Source organism: Chlorocebus sabaeus, chromosome 12 (genome assembly GCF_047675955.1).
Source record: "Chlorocebus sabaeus isolate Y175 chromosome 12, mChlSab1.0.hap1, whole genome shotgun sequence".
Lineage (NCBI taxonomy): Eukaryota > Metazoa > Chordata > Mammalia > Primates > Cercopithecidae > Chlorocebus > Chlorocebus sabaeus.
Genome location: NC_132915.1, coordinates 103,009,394 through 103,026,664, shown reverse-complemented (window position 1 = coordinate 103,026,664; position 17,271 = coordinate 103,009,394). Strand labels below are relative to the sequence as shown.

Sequence of the window (17,271 nt, the reverse complement as noted above, 5' to 3'; positions counted from 1 at the left end):
AACAGGGTTGGAGTGGTGGCTCACGTCTGTGATTCCAGCACTTTGGGAGGCCAAGGTGGGTGGATCATTTGAGGTCAGGAGGTCAAGACCACCCTCGCCAACATGGTGAAACCCCGTCTAAAATATATATATATATACACACACACACACACACACACACACAAAATTAGCCAGGCGTGGTGGCACACACCTGTAATCCCAGCTACTCGGGAGGCAGAGGCAAGAGAATCACTTGAACCCGGGAGGCAGAGGTTGCTGCAGTGAGCCGAGATGGTGCCACTGCACTCCAGCCTGGGAGACAGAGCGAGACTCTGTCTCAAAATAAATAAATGCATACATACAAACATTATAACAACAAACTGATAACCTTGGGGAATTATCCTAAACTCTCTAGCCTCCGTTTTCTCAGAGTAAAAGAAGACTAATGAGAGTAACTCATGGGATCGTTGTGAGGATTAAATGACAACATACGATGTGCCTAGGACAGTGTCTGGCACCTAATAAGTGATCAATATATTTAGTTTTTATTACAGTTTTTATTCTAAGCAAAGCAGTAATTTTTAGATTTAGATTCAAAGTTCAGACCAATTGATCATAATCTATAACCTGATAAATACTGAAGCCACTTCATAAGAGAGGCTGAATTGACTTGGAAAGTGCAACTTTCAAAGATTTCTTTGCCCGTGTATTTATTTGGGGGGGCTGGGGATTAGTGAGGGACATTGAGGAAAGAGGAGTATCTGTCTTTCATAGACTGGGTCTGACACCTCTGATCTCTCCTGCTTTCCACTTACAATTTGGCCCTAAAAGAGCTAGGTGGATGATGACTGAACTCACTTCTCGGGCTGCTGAGTGCTGTGAGAGGATAGGAGGAGCCGCAGACCTTAGACAAAGGCCCCTTCTACTCACTTCATCCCCTGGCAGAGAAAAGCAGAGGCAAGGGAACCTTAGAATTCAATCATCGGGGAAAATGTTGGAGGGGTGGCTATAGAGGGGATGATGAGAAAATGTGTTTCTTGACCAGTGATTCAGAATTTTTATGACTAGCTTTGGCTAGTTACATTATTAGAAAGTACATGGTCTGAAGCAGAGAGTTTCTGCTTGCCTGGAACATTAGGATGTCCAGCTTGTTCTAATACTAACCCATAATGAACCCAAATGGACAGGAACGTTTATAGATATTTTTGTCAGCTGCAATTCTTCAGTCCCGGAGTCTGGGCCTTTTGTGTGTCTCCCTGGTGCTCCAGGATTGATAGCTTTCCTCCTACTCACCCTTCTAGTGGGTTACCCGGGGCATCGAGGGGCAAAGTGGACTGGTCTAATGAAGAGCTCAGCCTTTTGGAGCCAGAGAAGCCTGAGTTTGAATTCTAGCCTTACCACTTGTGTGCACTGTTACATGACTTTATCTGTACCTCAATTTCCTCATCTCTAAAATGGGGATAGTTTATATCTACCTAGGACATTTTTTTTTTTTTTTTTTTTTTTGAGACGGAGTCTCGCTCTGTCACCCAGGCTGGAGTGCAGTGGCCGGATCTCAGCTGACTGCAAGCTCCACCTCCTGGGTTTATGCCATTCTCCTGCCTCAGCCTTCCGAGTAGCTGGGACTACAGGCGCCCGCCACCTCGCCCGGCTAGCTTTTTGTATTTTTTTAGTAGAGACGGGGTTTCATCTGTTAGCCAGGATGGTCTCGATCTCCTGACCTCGTGATCCGCCCGTCTCGGCCTCCCAAAGTGCTGGGATTACAGGCTTGAGCCACCGCGCCCGGCCAACTTAGGACATTTAGCATTAAGAATAGTATATTTGGCCAGGCGTGGTGGCTCACGCCTGTAATCCCAGCACTTTGGGAGGCCGAGGCAGGCAGACTGACTGAGAGCTCAGGAGTTCAAGACCAGTCTGGGCAACAAGATGAAACCCTGCCCCTACTAAAATACAAAAAATTAGCCGAGAGTGGCGGTGTGCGCCCATAGTCACAGCTACTCATGAGGCTGAGGCAGGAGAATTGTTTGAACCCGGTAGGCGGAGGTTGCAACGAGCCAAGATCCCACCACTGCACTCCAGCCTGGGCAACAGAGTGAGGAAAAAAAAAAAAAAAAAAGGAATAGTATACTTAAGTGACTGGGACAGTGCCTGGCACATCATAGGTTCTCAGTAGGTGGTCATTCTTGTCATGACTAGAGCCTGGCACAAGCTGGGGAACTTGGTGGTACCGAGCCAGAACCAGAGATTCATTCTCTGCTTTCCTGCTAATAAAAAATATTTTTAAAACCTTTAATTTTTACATTATAAAACTAGAGCACACTATAAATTTTAGAGAAGAAAATCAAATAATACAGAAGTGTGTAAAGCGAAGGCATCTGGTTGCTGGTCTTGCTCTCCTCCCCGCTTTCCTACTGTGTCCTAGCCCAGTTCTGAAGCTCGTTTTCATTCTGGGGTAAGAGAGCCCCCAGGATGGCCTCCAGTGATCCCTGGTTCCTGGTATTCATGCGCTTGTATAGTCCCCTCCCACCTTGTGCCAGGGTTGGTCTGTGTGATGGATAGGATATGGTAAAAGTGATGATGGCCCTTCTAAATTAGGTTATAGAGACTGCGGTCTCCAAGTGTCCATCTCTTTTGGGTGGCTGGCTCTGGAGGAAGCCAGCTGGCCATGCTGTGAACTGCCCCAGGCGAAGCCCCCGTGGCAAATAACTGAGGTATACGGCCAACAGCCTGCTGGATAACTGAGGCCTGCCAACAACAGGAGTGCCATTGGAGGTGGATTCTTCAGTTCTGGTCTGGTCTTGAGATAGCTGCAGCCCATTGATGTAACCACCTGAGGGGCCCTGAGCCACAACCTCCCAGCCAGGCTGCTCTCCTCCCAGATCCTGACCCTCAGGGATGTCTGAGACAATAAATGTTCATTGTTTTAAGCTGCTAAATTTTGGTGTAATTTGTTATGCAGCAATAGATAACTAACTGATGTCTTTTGTCTATTTTTATTTAGTTTTTTTTTTTTTTTTTTTAACATTTAAGAAAGCTCTTTACAGATAGATAAATAGATATTGGTCCTTTGTTATATGTTGTAGATACTTTTCAAGCTTATTGGTCTTTTATATTGCTTTTTGGTGTTTTTACTGAATAGAAGTGTAGTCATATCTGTCAATCTTTTCCTTAATGTTTTCTAATAATGTTTAGAAAGCTACTGCACAATAATATAAGGAAACGTACATCTGTTATGGTCTACTACCTTTAGCATTTTATTTATTTAATCCCTATGGGACTTATTTTTGTGAACATGTAAAGTACAGAAGTAAATTTATTTTCCCCACCAAAATGTAGCCAACTGCCTGAATATCGTATGTTGAGTTTTCTTTCCTTTGCTCACTGACTTAAAATGCCACCTTTGCCATATACGGGATTCTCATCTGGACCTACTCTTGACTTCTTGTTCTATGTCATTGATCTTTTCATTTTCCCCCTTCATTTGGAAGTGCTACAATGTTTTGGTAACCATAGCTTTACAGTATGTTTTGAATCTGGTAGGTGAAAATTCCCATTTTCTTTTTTTTTTTCAAAAATTTCTTAGCTCCTCTTAGCTTAGCTTTTACCATTCCAGATGAATGTTGGGACTTCTGTAGGAATTTTATTAAATGTATAGGTTAATTTAGCAAGAACTGATTTTTTAAATATTCTTCCATAAAGCAACATAGCATTCTTCTCCATTTATGAAGGTCTTGCTAATTTCCTATCAGACTTATTGCTAGAGTTTGTTGTGACAGCACTGTGCTAGATACTAGTTCTTGCCCCCAGCGAACTTATGGTCTTACAATTAGTACAAATCATTTATTAATTTCAATTGTGATAAGAATTACAAATGAATGGTCCAGAAAACGGTGAGTACAGGGAGGCCTGATGGGATTGGGGAGGTTAGAGGTTTCTCTACAGGGACATTTAAACTACTCCTTTTACTTCTGGATTACTAAGAGTTTTTGCTTTGTTTTTAAAAGCAGATTAACTTGTTTTTCAGTTGCTACTGAAAAGATTATGTAGTTTTAAAATTTTCACTTCTTAATGTCATTCTAATATTGAACTACTGTGTTTCTGAAACAAGCTCTACTTGATCGTCAATTTTTTTTTTTTAATGTATAATAGGTTCTTTTTTTTTTTTTTTTTTTTGACACAGAGTTTGGCTCTTGTAGCCCAGACTGGAGTGCAGTGGCACAATCTCAGCTCACTGCAACCTCTGCCTCCCGGTTCAAGCAATTCTCCTGCCTCAGCCTCTCTTAGAGAAAAGGGCAAATCTAGAAACCCCATCCAAAATTAGAAGCCAGAATTAACCTGCATCACTGACAAAGGATTTCAACCTTTTTTTTTTTTTCCCAAAATTTATACCTAATTGTTATAGGAATAGAACTCTATTCACATATTTTTTTCTTTTTTCTTTTTTTTTTTGAGATGGAGTCTTGCTCTGTTGCCATGCTGGCATGCAATGGCACGATCTCGGCTCACTGCAACCCCTGCCTCCCAGGTTCAAGCGAGGGTTCAGCCTCCAGAGTAGCTGGAATTACAGGCACCTGCCACCACACCCAGTTAATTTTTTATTTTTAGTAGAGACAGGGTTTCACTGTGTTGTCAGGCTGGTCTCGAACTCCTGATCTCAGGTGACCTGCCTGCCTCAGCCTCCCAAAGTCCTGAGATTCAGGCATGAGCCACTGCGCCTAGCCATATTCACCAATTTCATGTAAAATTGCTTTGTTATCTTTGTGTACAATGGGTTTGCTTTATTTCGGAAAGTAAATTCTGACCATGCTGCATATTGATTTTTTTTTTTACCTTTATGCTTGCTTCTAATTAAAGGTGGGGGAGGGGGATTATGGAGCCACTTGCATAAACAAGGGTTCCGGCAAAATGATGCAAAAACTTGATTTCTATAACACTTGGGGATTTTATCTTCAATGTGTAGTATTCAAATATACCATTTTATTTTACTTTTATATTTACAGAGATGGGGTCTCACTATGTTACCCAGGCTGATCTTGAATTCCTGGGCGTAAGCAATCCTCTCATTTCAGCCTCCCAAAGTACAAATATAACATTTTAAAGAATACAACCTGTAAGATTCTATTCCATATTTCACTACCCTTTAAAAGGATATTGGAAAGAAAAAATATATATAGAATAATTAAGAAAGTTATTTTTTACTAATGTTACAAGGAAATGCCCACCAAGTTTTACAAAATTAACACTGATTGTGTCAAGTCACTTAACTGCTCCAAGTCTCCATTTCTTACTCATGGGTAAAAGGAGATGTTGGCATTAGAGGATCCCTACGAGTCCTCCTAGCCCTAAACACCTGAGAACAAGCATCAGAACCTGTACTGCATGGGTACAACGCAGGTGTTATGATGAGTACCTTTAAAAATTTCGTTTTATTTGGGGCTCAGTTTTTATAACAATTTTCTTCTGATGTAATAGGTGAGGTAAGGTTTTACAATGAGATTTCTCAGTAGGAGTATTTCCTATATATCAATGAAAAGAATGGGGAGGGGAGATAAAACAGTTATGGTGCTCAACAAGAACACTACATGGCTAAAAGCATTCCACAGACAGCGAGCGCTATGATAGGAGAGAATCATTGGAAAGGAAACTAAATTTCCACCATTTTATTCTTTTTCCTTTCTTATCCTCTCCTACAGAGAAAAGCCCAGTTTTAATCTTCACTTAATCCCCAAAGAGACAGCAAAAGCCACAGCAATCCTTACACATTTTTTTGCTATAAAGAAATGGACAAATTATTGACAAGGGACTGTTTTTCCACACATATCACCAATCTTATTTACTACTGAGAACGCCGTTTTGTAAATGTCACCCACCATCAGCTCTCGCTCTGCTGCGGCCACCACTCGCCGCCACCCATTTTTAAAAATCCATTCATGTGGTGCCTTTCATCCAAACCCATAAACAACCATTTCCTCCCTGCCACCGTGCTCTGAGCTCCTGAAACGTTCGGCTACTGCAGGGCCGAGCCCCGCAAGCAGGGAGATTGCAGACTGCGGCGCTGGGCGGCGGACACCGAAGCTCTCCTCATCTCCCGAGTGGTTTCAGGGGTTCAGGACCCTGATAAGTCCCCGCCCTGGAAGCCAAGCCCCGGGAAGGGGAGGAGTGAGGTGGCCCGGGCCCAGCAAAGCTCAGCCTCCGGAAAACAGGCGTCTCCTCCCCAGGCCGGGGACGACCCAGTCTCCCAGGTGGGTCCCGCAGGCAGGGACCGCGGCGCGGCCCGGGGCGGGGGAGGAGGACGCAGGCCAGGATCTCGCCCGTCACGACTCACCCAGGAGGGTGGGGAGGAGGAGGGACTGCAGGAAACGGGAGCGGAATCTGGGCGCTCAGGAAATAAAGACGAGGAAGGGGAGAGGGGACTGAGGGGAAGGTAACGGGGGTGAGGATGGGGGTGCGGGGGAGGATGACGGGCTGCAGGGGGTAGAGGCGAGATGAAGGAGAGGGATGGGTGTTGGGGGTGACAGAGGGGGAAGGGGGTGGGATGGGGAGAGGTGGGATGGAGAGAGGTGGGGTTAGGTAGGGTAGGGGTGGGGGAAGGGGAAGGATGGGGCAAGGGTAGAGAAATGGGGGTGAAGGGAAGAGCGGGAGGGAGGGATGGAGGGGAAGGAGGATGCAGGGAAAAGGGAAGACAGGGACGACGAGGAAGGAGGATGGGGAGGGAGGAGGGCGGGCTGCAGGGGGAGGGTTGGGGTGAAACGTGAAGTGAGGGAGGGGAGAGCGGGGGAAGCCTTCCTCTCGCGCGGGCGGCGCCTGAATAACGGGACCCCGCGGGCCAGGAGCCTCGGGTCGGGGGCGCAGGGCGGGCAGACCGCTTGGAGGCCTGGGCGCTGCGGGCAGGGGCCGCGCGGGGCTCCTCGGGAGCCGCAGTCCCCGCCTGCTGGAAGGACCCCGGCTCCACTTACTCTCTCCAACCACAGCTTTGAGGCCAATGGGGGCCATGGCGCTGCGCGAGTCTCCCGGCTCCGATCTCCTCCTCCCGCGACGCCTGCGGACCCCGCCGCCGCCTCAGGTGGGCGCACTGGGCCGGTCGCAGCTCTCCACCCCGCAGCCGCGCTAGGGACCGACTGACGCGCGGACTGGGCGCGGGGGCGCGGCGAGAGCCAGAGCGAGGCTGCCCGGCCGCCGGCGCGCGCGGGGGCGGGGCAAGCCGGGGGCGGGGCCTCGCTCCGGCCGTCGGCGTCACCCACTCATCTCCGCCAATCGCACTGCGGCCCGGGGACTCAGCCCCGCCCCCCGAGATGCGGCTGGGCGCGAGGCGGCAGCTGGCTGGTGCGGAGCCGCGCCCTCCCCCTCACCTCACGCGCCGCGCGCACCCGGAGCGCGGGGTACCCAGGCCTCCTCTTTCCCCTCCTTGCTGGAATCTCTGGCCACAGGCTACCGACGCGCTCCATCTGCCTGAAACCCCGCTCGGGTCCTGTCTTTCCTCTTTCTTGGAGCTTCCGTTTTTTCCCTGCCCACGGAAGGAGCTTGGAGGCGAGATCTCTTACTAGCAGCGCCCACTCCCAGCCGCAGCGAAGCCAGGATGAATCCACCCACAATTCCTCCCTCTCGCTGGGCACCTGCATCCGTGCATCCACCAACACTGAGTTCTTATGTCAAACTCCGTGCCAAGCACCTCACGGGCATCATCTCATCAAATCCTCCAATCATTGGGCATTGCTTTTTGTTTTGTTTTGTTTATATTCCTCTTAGCTCATACCTATGGGTATTATTTTTAATCTCCATTTTCCGATGTAAAAACCAAGGCGCCGAGATACTGGAAATAGCACTAGACTTACCTTCAGGCAGCATAGCATCCGATAGCTAATGTTCAGTATTCTGTCTCTTTTACGTGTAAGCCGTTATTCTGTTCCCTGGAGCCACAACCAAGTACAAGGCAGAATCTCATCCTGCTTATAGGGCGCTCAGAGTTTAGAAGTTTCTAAGCCCCAAATCTGATACGAATATACTGTGGGACCGACTCTGGTCTCAGTATCTCCTTCCTGGAGTCCGTATTTACTAAAGCGGTCCTAGGTCAGTTTTTGCTCGACTTTCTTTGTTAATAGGAGATACTACTTTTCTTTTCTTTTTTTTTTTTCTTTTTTCTTTTTTTGAGACAGAGTCTCGCACTATCGCCCTGGCTGGAGTACAGTGGCGTGATCTTGGCTCACTGCAACCTCCGCCTCCCAGGTTCAAGCGATTCTCCTGCCTCAGCCTCCGAGTAGCTGGGATTACAGGCACCCGCCACCACCGCCCGGCCAATTTTTTGTATTTTCAGTAGAGACGGGGTTTCACTATGTTAGCCAGGCTGGTCTCAGATACTGCTTTTGAAATATGGGCAGGGCTTGCTTTTGGCTTCAAAGTAACACAAATCGAGCCAATTAAAAATCTAAAAAAAAAGAGAGCTAGTAGTAGTAAAAACCAGTGAATATTCATTAAATATTTGGAATACATTTGAACTAGGTTTTTAATCTTCACATTATTAAGACGTGTAATAATATTTTACAGATGAGGAGTTGAGATTCAGAGTGGATAAGTGCTTTATTAGTAAATGACAAAGGAAAGATCCAATTCTAGAATCTGAATTCTGAACCATTATTTTATACTGAGGAAAAAAAAAAAAAAAACTGCTGAGGACTAAGAAGGAATTTTCCAAAGTCACAGAAGCTGAACCAGGACAAGAGGTCACATGTCCTACTTCAGTCACCAGCCCCAGGACAAGCAGATCTGACCATCTTCTCACCACCACCCCAAACTACCGCCAACAGAACCTTCTGATGGGTTCAGAGAGAGATAAGGTGTTAGTGTGTCAACTCTCTATGTCTGGGCCTTGCCCTTTGCCCAGGAAACATATTGATAGCCCCTGGGCACATTTGGAGGAGGAGATTGTGTGTAAATGTGGGGGGACCTAGGATGCACTGGTAATGCCACATGCTTCCTCCTTCACCAGCTGGCGCGTATCAGCAGAGACTCCACGGTTTCTGCATCTGCCATGAAAATATAAATTCGAAGCTGGAAAATTCCTTAGCAGCTAAGGAGTAGGAATGGCCAAGGGCTCCTCTTGTCACTCATCCAGTTGGTGGGTCAAGAAGCGTTTACTGAGTGCGGCCAAGGTCTGGGCCATGTGGTGTGGGTAAGAAGGAGACAACTTCTGCCCTGGAGGAGCTGGTATTCTAGCCGAGGTGACAGACAGGAAACAAGGTGTTACAGCATTGAGTAACTGTTCTGACAAGTGCTGAAGCAGATGGAGAAGGGACTGTGAGAGTGGATAGCAGGGCACCTTGCCCAGTGGACTGGCTGGGGTAAAATCAGAGCTGGCTTCTTGAGATGGGAAAACGGTGGTAAGAGGGGCCTGGGAGAGTGTCTAGGGAGATATACAGTAGGTGCAAAGACCCAGTGGCAGAAAGGAATTTGGCTCTTCCAGGAACAGAGAAGGGGCATCGGGACTAGAGAGGAGAAAGCCTGAGGGGTAGGGTGGGAGGAAGAGCCCCCAGGGGTAGGCCTGGATGCAGGGAACCAGGACTTCTTAGTGGCCTGGGATCCGTGTGCAGGGACCTTCTCAAAGGTCACAGCAAATAAAATATAGTAGCTTCTTATTTTCTGTAGAAGGAAAGAAAAAAAAAAAAAAAGCCTTTCCTGCAGATGTGTACCTGAGATGTTCACTGGGGATGACAAAAATCAGAATGGATGTTTTTTTAAAGTAGCATGATTGAAAGATAGAGCGGGGTGACAGACTGTGAAGTCACCCAGGAATTCAGGTTGGGAGCGCTGATTTGGCACCCAAGACCTGGTTGGAGACCTCTTGACATCTTTGAGCCTTGATTTCCCCATCTGTGAAACGGGGACAAATAAAACGTCCAGGCCTGTCTCCCAGGGTGACTCCCAGCCAGCAAAATGATCCACTTGAAAGGGCAAAATACGGCTGGGCGCGGTGGCTCACGCCTGTAATCCCAGCACTTTGGGAGGCTGAGGCGGGCAGATCACGAAGTCAGGAGATCGAGACCATCCTGGCTAACACAGTGAAACCCCGTCTCTACTAAAACTACAAAAAATTAGCCGGGCGTGGTGGTGGGCGCCTGTAGTCCCAGCTACTAGGGAGGCTGAGGCAGGAGAATGGCGTGAACCCGGGAGGCGGAGCTTGCAGTGAGCCGAGATGGCGCCACTGCACTCCAGCCTGGGCGACAGAGCGAGACTCCGTCTCAAAAAAAAAAAAGAAAGAAAGAAAGGGTAAAATACTCCCTCAGCTATCACACAATACTACTCTTTGCTCTGTATTCTTTATTTGCATTTGCTGGGAGTTTGATACATGCCAAGCACTGTGCAAAAAAGCTCTCATGAATTTTCAATGGATTCTCACTACTGCCCTATGAGGTCTGTGCTATTATTATCCCCACATTCCTGGGGCGTAGAGAGATCAAGTCACTTGTCCAAGGTCACACAGCTCTAATCGCTAAGCCAGGACTCGCGCTCTGACTTCCTAATGACCAGGGGAGAAAGTCCAGCGCCCAGGGTGCAGCCCCAGTGCCCAGACCTAAGGTGAGGTTTGGCTGTGTGGACAGCTCGTTGGAGAGTATCGGCAAAGAGAATCAGCACCCTCGGGAGTTTGGACCCAGGCTGGTCCGCCCCCGCGGCCCGGGCCCAGCGCCAGGGCCAGCCGGGGTAGCAGCCGCAGGATGCACAGGGATGGTCGGTGGCACCAGCCAGCGGGCGTGCAGGTGCGCCCGCAGCTGCGCATGCGCGGCCTGCAGCCTCTGCAGAGCCTGGTGCGGGCCCGGCGCTGAGGTGGTAAGAGTCCTGTGATTTACGCACAGGTCACATGACGGCGGGGAGTGCTCCAGGTGGGCCGACCGCAGCAGAGAGGAGCGGGGGAGAGGCTGGCGATCAGGACAGATGGAGAGGGAGCGGCCTGGAGGGACCGAGAACGAAGAGACAGAAATAGCAATGGAGCCAACCAGCGGGGGAGAGGCCACCCCTCCACCCGACCTACTGAGTCCTTCACGCGGTATCACAGGCTTGGCCCCCCTCTACACACCTGGAGCCTGTTGCAGAGCCCTGGGGCCAGTCTGGGAGCTTGACAGCCTCGGGCTGCACCTCCCTCCCTTCTGCTTTTAAGCTGCATCATCAGCTGCAGTGTTCTGTGTTCACCCACATCCCCTCCTCTTGGCCTCTGGGCCTTTTGATTCCGCGACACTCCTTTAGGAGCAGTTTCTAAAGAATTCAACAAGATAATATTTATAAGGTACTTTATCCAGGATTGGGAACCTGGTAAGGCTCAAATGAATGTTAGTTATTAATATCTTTCTTAAAAATGACACATCATTAGGCTGAATTAAATCACTGCTAAATAGATAGGTAGGGGTTATGGAGAGTTCAGTCTGTGTCCTGCTTATTTGCTGCTAGATTCATTGGCAAGAATGAAAAGTAATTGTTTCTGTCGCTGTCGCCTCCACCCCCACTACCATGCCTACACCTACAAAGAGTGGCTGGGCCTGGACTACTTAAGTGTGAGACATCCTTGCCCTCGAGTGAACTAACAGTTTTTGAGTTTGAGGCCACACTGCAGTATCAAAAAGGCTTTGTTTTCAAAAGCCCAGGGTAATGTAATAGCACAGATGTAGCCAGCTGCAGAGCACACGACTTGCCCAGAGGAATAGTGCTTGCTCAGCTCCAGTCAGTGGTTTCCCTGCAACAACTGAGGGTCTAGAATGTAGAAATTATGCAACATCTCCCAATGCTTAGGTGTTGCAATGGATTTTTTTTTTTTTTTTTTTTTTGAGTCAGAGTCTCACTCTGTCGCCCAGGCTAGAGTGCAGTAGTATGATCTCCACTCCCTGCGAGCTCCGCCTCCCGGGTTCAACTGATTCTCCTGCCTCAGCCTCCCGAGTAGCTAGGATTACAGGTGTGTGCCACCCGGCTAATTTTTGTATTTTCAGTAGAGTTAGGGTTTCACCATGTTGTCTAGGCTGGCCTCAAACTCCTGACCTCAAGTGATCCCCCTGCTCTCAGCTTCCCAATGTGCTGGGATTTCAGGCATGAGCCACTGCACCAGGCCAACAATGGATTTTTTTTTTTTAAACCTGTAACTCAGCCCCAAGAAATCCTGAGGACATATGCCCTGCATTTTAAAAGATGTTAACACCACACTGCCCAAACAAAACACATATGAGGACCACATTTATCCCCACACTACCTGCATGCAAACTCTAAGGAACTGGAATACTTCCAGGCCGGGTGCAGTGGCTCACGCCTGTAATCCTAGCACTTTGGGAGGCTGAGGCGGGCGGATCACGAAGTCAGGAGATCGAGACCATCCTGGCTAACACGGTGAAACCCCGTCTCTGCTAAAAATACAAAAAACTAGCCAGGCATGGTGGCGGGTGGCTGTAGTCCCAGCTACTCAGGAGGCTGAGGCAGGAGAATGGCGTGAACCTGGGAGGCAGAGCTTGCAGTGAGCCGAGATGGTGCCACGGCACTCCAGCCTGGGCAACAGAGTGAGACTCCGTCTCAAAAAAGAAAAAAGGAACCGGAATACTTCCTCCCAAAGTGAGAGGTCGGATTCCCCCAAGGGCAAGAAGAAGGAGCAGCAGATGCCCAGAGAGGCACTGATGCTCCCCCACTCATATAAAGTCCCCTAGTGAGCAGGGCTTTGGACTATGGGTGGAGATGGTGTAAATGCCTGGGCACCAAGCACTAGGACTTCAGTCTTTAGGGCCACAGAGGGGATCCTTCTGCTTAGCCAGGCTCTGGGGCAGCGCATATAGCCAGTAGGGCCAGCCCCTTTTTCTTGGACTGGTAAACCCTGTAGTTGAAGCTTCTGAGAGCAGCTGATGTGGGCAGCTCAATTTTGCCCAGACTGTGTAAGCCCTTGAGTCCTGGTACAAGCCCAGGAACAAAGAGGAGCCACTGGAAGAAAAAAAAAAAAAAAAAAAGCCAGACATTAGAAGTCTCAGTGACCTTAGCCAGTGGGGGCTTAAAGCGGGTTTTATCCAATTAAAAAAGAAAGAAATATGGAATTTTTTACATCTTGGGTATCAGAGAAAAATTCATACCTTTTAACAGATTAAATCATTATCAAGCCTGGGCATGGTGGCTCATGCCTATAATCCCAGCACTTTGGGAGGCTGAGGCAGATGAGTTGCTTGAGCCCGGGAGTTCGAGACCAGCCTGGGCAACATGTTGAAATCCCGTCTTCACTAAAAATACAAAAATTGGCTGGGCATGGTGGTGCATGCACGTAATCCCAGCTAACTAGGGGCTAAGGTGTGAGGATCGCTTGAGCCCTGGAGGTCGAGGCTCCAATGAGCCAAGGTTGCACCGTGGTACTCCAGCCTGGGAGACAGAATGAGACCCTGTCTAAAAAATAAATAAATAAATAATTGTCAAATCCCAGAGCAAAGAGTTTTCATTCCAACTGGGGAAACTGCTTTGTTCATATATGTTTTGTTTCTGGCCATTTTGGCATTTCAGCTGAGCCTGGAGGCCGAGAAGAGAGAGGGGTTCCAATTCAATTTTTATTTATTTATTTATTTATTTATCTTTTGAGATGGAGTCTTGCTCTGTGGTCCAGGTTGGAGAGCAGTGGCGTGATCTCAGCTCACTGCAACCTCTGCCTCCTAGACTCAAGCAATTCTCATGCCTCAGCTACCCGAGTAGCTGGGATTATAGGCGTGCTCCATGATGCCTGGCTAATTTTTGTATTTTTAGTAGATAGGGGTTTCACTATGTTGGCCAGGCTGGTCTTGAACTCCTGACCTCAAGTGATCCACCCACTTCAGCCTCCCAAAGTGCTGTAATCACAGGTGTGAGCCACCACATCTGGCCCAAATCCAATTTTTTTAAAAAACAGCATAAATAGGCCAGGTGAGGTGGCTCACGTCTGTAATCCTAGCACTTTGGGAGGCCGAGGCGGGTGGATCACCGGATCAGGAATTCGAGACCGGCTTGACCAATATGGTGAAACCCTATCTCTACTAAAAATACAAAAATTACCTGGGCGTGGTGGTACATGCCTGTAGTCCCAGTTGCTTGGAAGGCTGAGGCAGGAGACTCGCTTGAACCCTGGCGGCAGACGTTGCAGTGAGCCGAGATTGTGCCACTGCACTCCAGCCTGGGCAACAGAGTGAGACTCCATCTCAAAACAACAACAACAACAACAACAACAATTAGCCTGGCTTGGTGACACATGCCCTGTAATCCCAGCTACTTGGGAGACTGAGGCTGAAGAATCACTTGAACCTGGGCGGCAGAGATTGCAGTGAGCTGAGATTGTGCCACTGCACTCCAGCCTGGGCAACAAAGCGAGACTCAGTCTAAAAAAATATATATATTATTATTTATCAATTAAAAATAATAAATAAATAAATAAAACATGTTTTAAAAAGAATAGACCCATGCTTCCTAAACTATGCATAGAGGCACCCGTGTGTACTACACTACATTTACAGGAGCATGATAGAAGATTTTAAATTTTTACTTTCTTATTTTTTTTGAGACAGGATCTCACTCTGTCGCCCAGGCTTGAGTGCAATGGCATAATCATAGCTGACTGCAACCTCAAACTCCTGGGGTCAAGCGATCCTCTTACCTCAACCTCCTGGGTAACTGGGACTACAGGTGCATGCCATCACACCCAGTTAATTTTTTTTTTTTTTTTTTTTGAGATGGAGTCTCACTGTCACACAGGCTAGAGTGCAATGGCATGATCTCGGCTCACTGCAACCTCCACCTCCCGTGTTCAAGTGATTCTCCTGCCTCAGCCTCCTGAGTAGCTGGAATTACAGGCGCGCACCACCACGCCCAGCTAATTTTTATATTTTTAGTAGAGACGGGGTTTTACCATGTTGGTCAGGCTGGCTTCAAACTCCTGACCTTGTGATCCGCCCACCTTGGCCTCCCAAAGTGCTGGGATTACAGGCGTGAGCCACCATGCCTGGCCATTTTTTTGTATTTTTTATACAAACAGGGTCTCGCTATGTTGCCCTGGCTGGTCTTAGACTCCTGGCCTTAAGTAATCCTCCAGCCTTAGCCTCCCAAAGTGCTGAGCTTATGGGTGTGAGCCATTGTGCCCAGCCTATATATATATATATATATATATATATATTTTTTTTTTTTTTTTTTTTTTTTTTGAGATGGAGTTTTTCTCTTTTGCCCAGGCTGGAGTGAAGTGGTATGATCTCGGCTCACTGCAACCTCTGCCCCCGAGGTTCAAGCAATTCTCCTGCCTCAGCCTCTTATGTAGCTGGGATTACAGGTACGTGCCACCACACCTGGCTAATTTTTGTATTTTAACTAGAGACAGGGTTTCACCATGTTGGCCAGGCTGGTCTCAAACTCTTGACCTCAGGTGATCCACCTACTTCGGCCTCCCAAAGTGCTAGGATTATAGGCGTGAGCCACCATGCCTGGCCCAGCCAAATATTTCAAACTTTGGAGGGAAACACAATTATACTCATCTTTGGGTGAACAGTGTGAAAATAAATAGCTGGAACAGTACACAATTTCAGCCTTAAGCTCTACAGCCTTGCCTTCTGTGGTACTATATCTTTACAATACTGGGTTTTCAGCAATCGATGTGATAATGTTACTGGAAAAGGAGTCTCAACTCGGACCCTAAGAGAGGGTTCTTGCATCTCACCAAGGAAGGAATCCAAGACATGTTGCAGAGTGCAATGAGAAGAGATAGTTTATTAAAAGCTACTCTGGGCTGGGCGTGGTGGCTCACACCTGTAACCCCAGCACTTAGGGAGACCAAGGTGGGCAAGAGTTCTCCAGAACTGGTAGGTGTTATTGCTTTTTTTGTTTTGTTTTGTTTTGTTTTTGAGATGGAGTCTCAGTCTGTCACCAGGCTAGAATGCAATGACACAAACTCGGCTCACTTGGCCCACTCTGCCCGCTGAGGTGGGTGGATCACCTGAGGCCAGGAGTTCAAGACCAGCCTGGCCAACATAGTGAAACCCCATGTCTACTAAAAATACAAAAAGTAGCTGGGCATGGTGTCAAGTGCCTATAATCCCAACTACTTGGGGTGCTGAGACAGGAGAATTACTTGAACTCAGGAGGCAGAGGTTGCAGTGAGCCAAGATTGTGCCACTATACTCCAGCCTGGGTGACAGAGTGAGACTCCATTTAAAAAAAAAAAAAAAAAGCCTGGCATGGTGGCTCACGCCTGTAATCCCAGCACTTTGGGAGGCTGAGGCGGGCAGATCATGAAGTCAGGAGATCGAGTCCATCCTGGCTACCATGGTGAAACCCTGTCTCTACTAAAAAATACAAAAAAAATTAGCCGGGCGTGGTGGCAGGCGCCTGTAGTCCCAGCTACTCAGGAGGCTGAGGCCGGAGAATGACGTGAACCCGGGAGGCAGAGCTTGCAGTGAGCCAAGATCGCGCCACTGCACTCCAGCCCAGGTAACAGAGCGAGACTCCATCTCAAATAAATAAATAAATAAATAAAAGTTCGGGTGCGGTGGCTCATGCCTGTAATCTCAGCACATTGGGAGGTCGAGGCAGACGGATCACAAGGTCAAGAGATCAAGACCATCCTGGCCAACATGGTGAAACCCCATCTCTAACTAAAAATACAAACATTAGTTGGACGTGGTGGCACGTGCCTGTAGTCCCAGCTACTTGGGAGGCTGAGGCAAGAGAATCACTTGAACCTGGGAGGCGGAGGTTTCAGTGAGCCGAGATCACGCCACTACACTCCAGCCTGGCAACAGAGGGAGACTCCGTCTCAAAAGAAAAAAAAAAAAAAGTGACAATTATTTATTCATCTGTTTAACATTCAATAAATGGTTATCATATGCCTGTGTTAACAAACAAAAATAAAACACCGGTGTTTGTTCACCTGGCAAGTAGCCACAAGGACTCCAGTTTTGATTAATAGGAGTTTTATTACTTGGCGCAAGTAAGGAGGGCGCTGGGAGTATTCTCCAAAGCAGTGTCTCCCTGAAGGAAAGTGACAGGAGGGTTTTAGGGGGTGACAGAGAGAGGAGAGGGTGCGTTACGGCAGGTACAGGAGGGGTCCCAGTTGTGCAGTCAGTGTGTCATCATGCCAGCACATGAGACTGGCATTAGGGTAATGAAGTCATAGCTCCTCTGGGGTGGAGACTTCAGTGTTCTAATGAGGAAAATTCACTTGAGTTCATCTATAAGTTGCCAGGGTCTGTCGAGAACTGGTTTAAACCAACAAGGTGGCCGAATTCTGCAGGGTTTGGGGAGGAACAGGCCGCAGGGCTAAAGGCTGTAAAGCAGGCTGATTGC

The 17,271-nt window shown here is 48.1% G+C and overlaps 1 protein-coding gene across 3 annotated transcripts in view; it reads right to left on the bottom strand.

The window, feature by feature from the left end:
• STXBP1 (syntaxin binding protein 1) overlaps positions 1-7,154 on the bottom strand; it is an 82,043-nt gene extending 74,889 nt beyond the window's left edge. For 2 of the 3 annotated variants that reach the window (XM_008006157.3, XM_008006158.3), the window contains exon 1: positions 6,936-7,152. In XM_008006157.3, the coding sequence (XP_008004348.1) occupies positions 6,936-6,972 (37 nt within the window). In that variant the 5' untranslated portion in view covers positions 6,973-7,152. Of the gene's footprint in view, positions 1-6,935 lie in introns of all 3 variants that reach the window. The other variant, XM_008006156.3, reaches the window with a different exon arrangement.
• Between the last annotated feature and the right edge of the window lie 10,117 nt (positions 7,155-17,271).